General features: G+C 66.9%; 1 protein-coding gene across 1 annotated transcript in view; it reads left to right on the top strand.

Moving 5' to 3' along the window:
• The window catches only part of USP43 (ubiquitin specific peptidase 43), a 28265-nt gene that overhangs the window by 23919 nt on the left and 3234 nt on the right, over positions 1-1112 (top strand). The window contains 2 exon segments of the mRNA XM_009285441.1: positions 15-173; positions 956-1107. Coding sequence (XP_009283716.1) covers positions 15-173; positions 956-1107 — 311 coding nt within the window.

The following is a 1112-nucleotide window of genomic DNA, read 5'->3' on the forward strand; positions in this document are numbered from 1 at the left end:
ACCCCCTGCCCCAGCCTACTGCTGCAACGCCCTGGACGGGCGATGGTACAGCTACGACGACAGCAGGGTGGAGGGGGTGCAGGAGGCAGAGGTGAGCACCCGCAGCGCCTACATCCTCTTCTACCAGCGCCGCAACGCCGTGCCCGCATGGTCGGCCGGCAGCTCCGTCAGGGGTGAGCACCCCCACCTCCCTGCCCACCTGCGCCCCGATAGCGCCCGGGCACCCCGAGGCCACTGCCCCGGGCACACATGGCACGGCCGAGTGCACCCACGGGCACACACAGTATGGTACGTGCACGTGCAGCAGGGCCAAATGCATGTGCGTTCAGCACATGCACACGCGGTGTGGGGGGTGCGCACAGAGCACAGCTGCATGCGTGCTCACACACATGCAGAGCACTAATGCATGTGCACACAGTATGCTGTGTGCGCACAGCACAGCTGCGTACGCACGCATGCACATGGACACGCATGCGCACCCGTGCATGGACAGTACAGCAGGCAGGCACACACACAGCATAGCCAAGTGTGCACGTGTGCAGTGTTGTGCACACGCAGCGCGGCCACGTGCACACCCTTGCACACATGTGCATGAACAGGCACACATGCACGCAGTCACACAGCCCAGCCGAGGGCACACAGTGCATGCAGGTGCACAGTGTGGTGGGCACGCAGTCGCACGGCACAGCTGGCGTGTGCAGCATCGCAGGTGCGCACGCACCCGCGTGCTTGAAACTGCAGCCACGCAGCACACGGCATGGCGTGCTCACGCTTGCCACGCGCTTGTGCACACGCATGTGCGCATGTGCACACGCAGATGCACACACAGCTGGTTGCAGCCCCGTGCTCCCCCATTGCTGAGCACCCCTGGGTGCTGCAGCAGCGACCGTCCCGGGGTGCGGGCACGGCGGGACCCCTTGCCCCGCAGCCCGGCCCAGCCTCCCGCTCCCCACAGGCTCCACTGCCTCCTCGCTCTCAGGTCACTGGCTGGCCCGCCTGGGCGGCAGCACACAGGACACCACGGCCTCGCGTCCCTCGGCCACCCGGCTCTCCCTGCCCGGCACCCTCGATGCCACCGCCACCCCGGAGAAACGGGATTATTATCACGCCAG

Source organism: Aptenodytes forsteri, unplaced genomic scaffold, assembly GCF_000699145.1.
Source record: "Aptenodytes forsteri isolate BGI_AS27 unplaced genomic scaffold, ASM69914v1 Scaffold186, whole genome shotgun sequence".
Lineage (NCBI taxonomy): Eukaryota > Metazoa > Chordata > Aves > Sphenisciformes > Spheniscidae > Aptenodytes > Aptenodytes forsteri.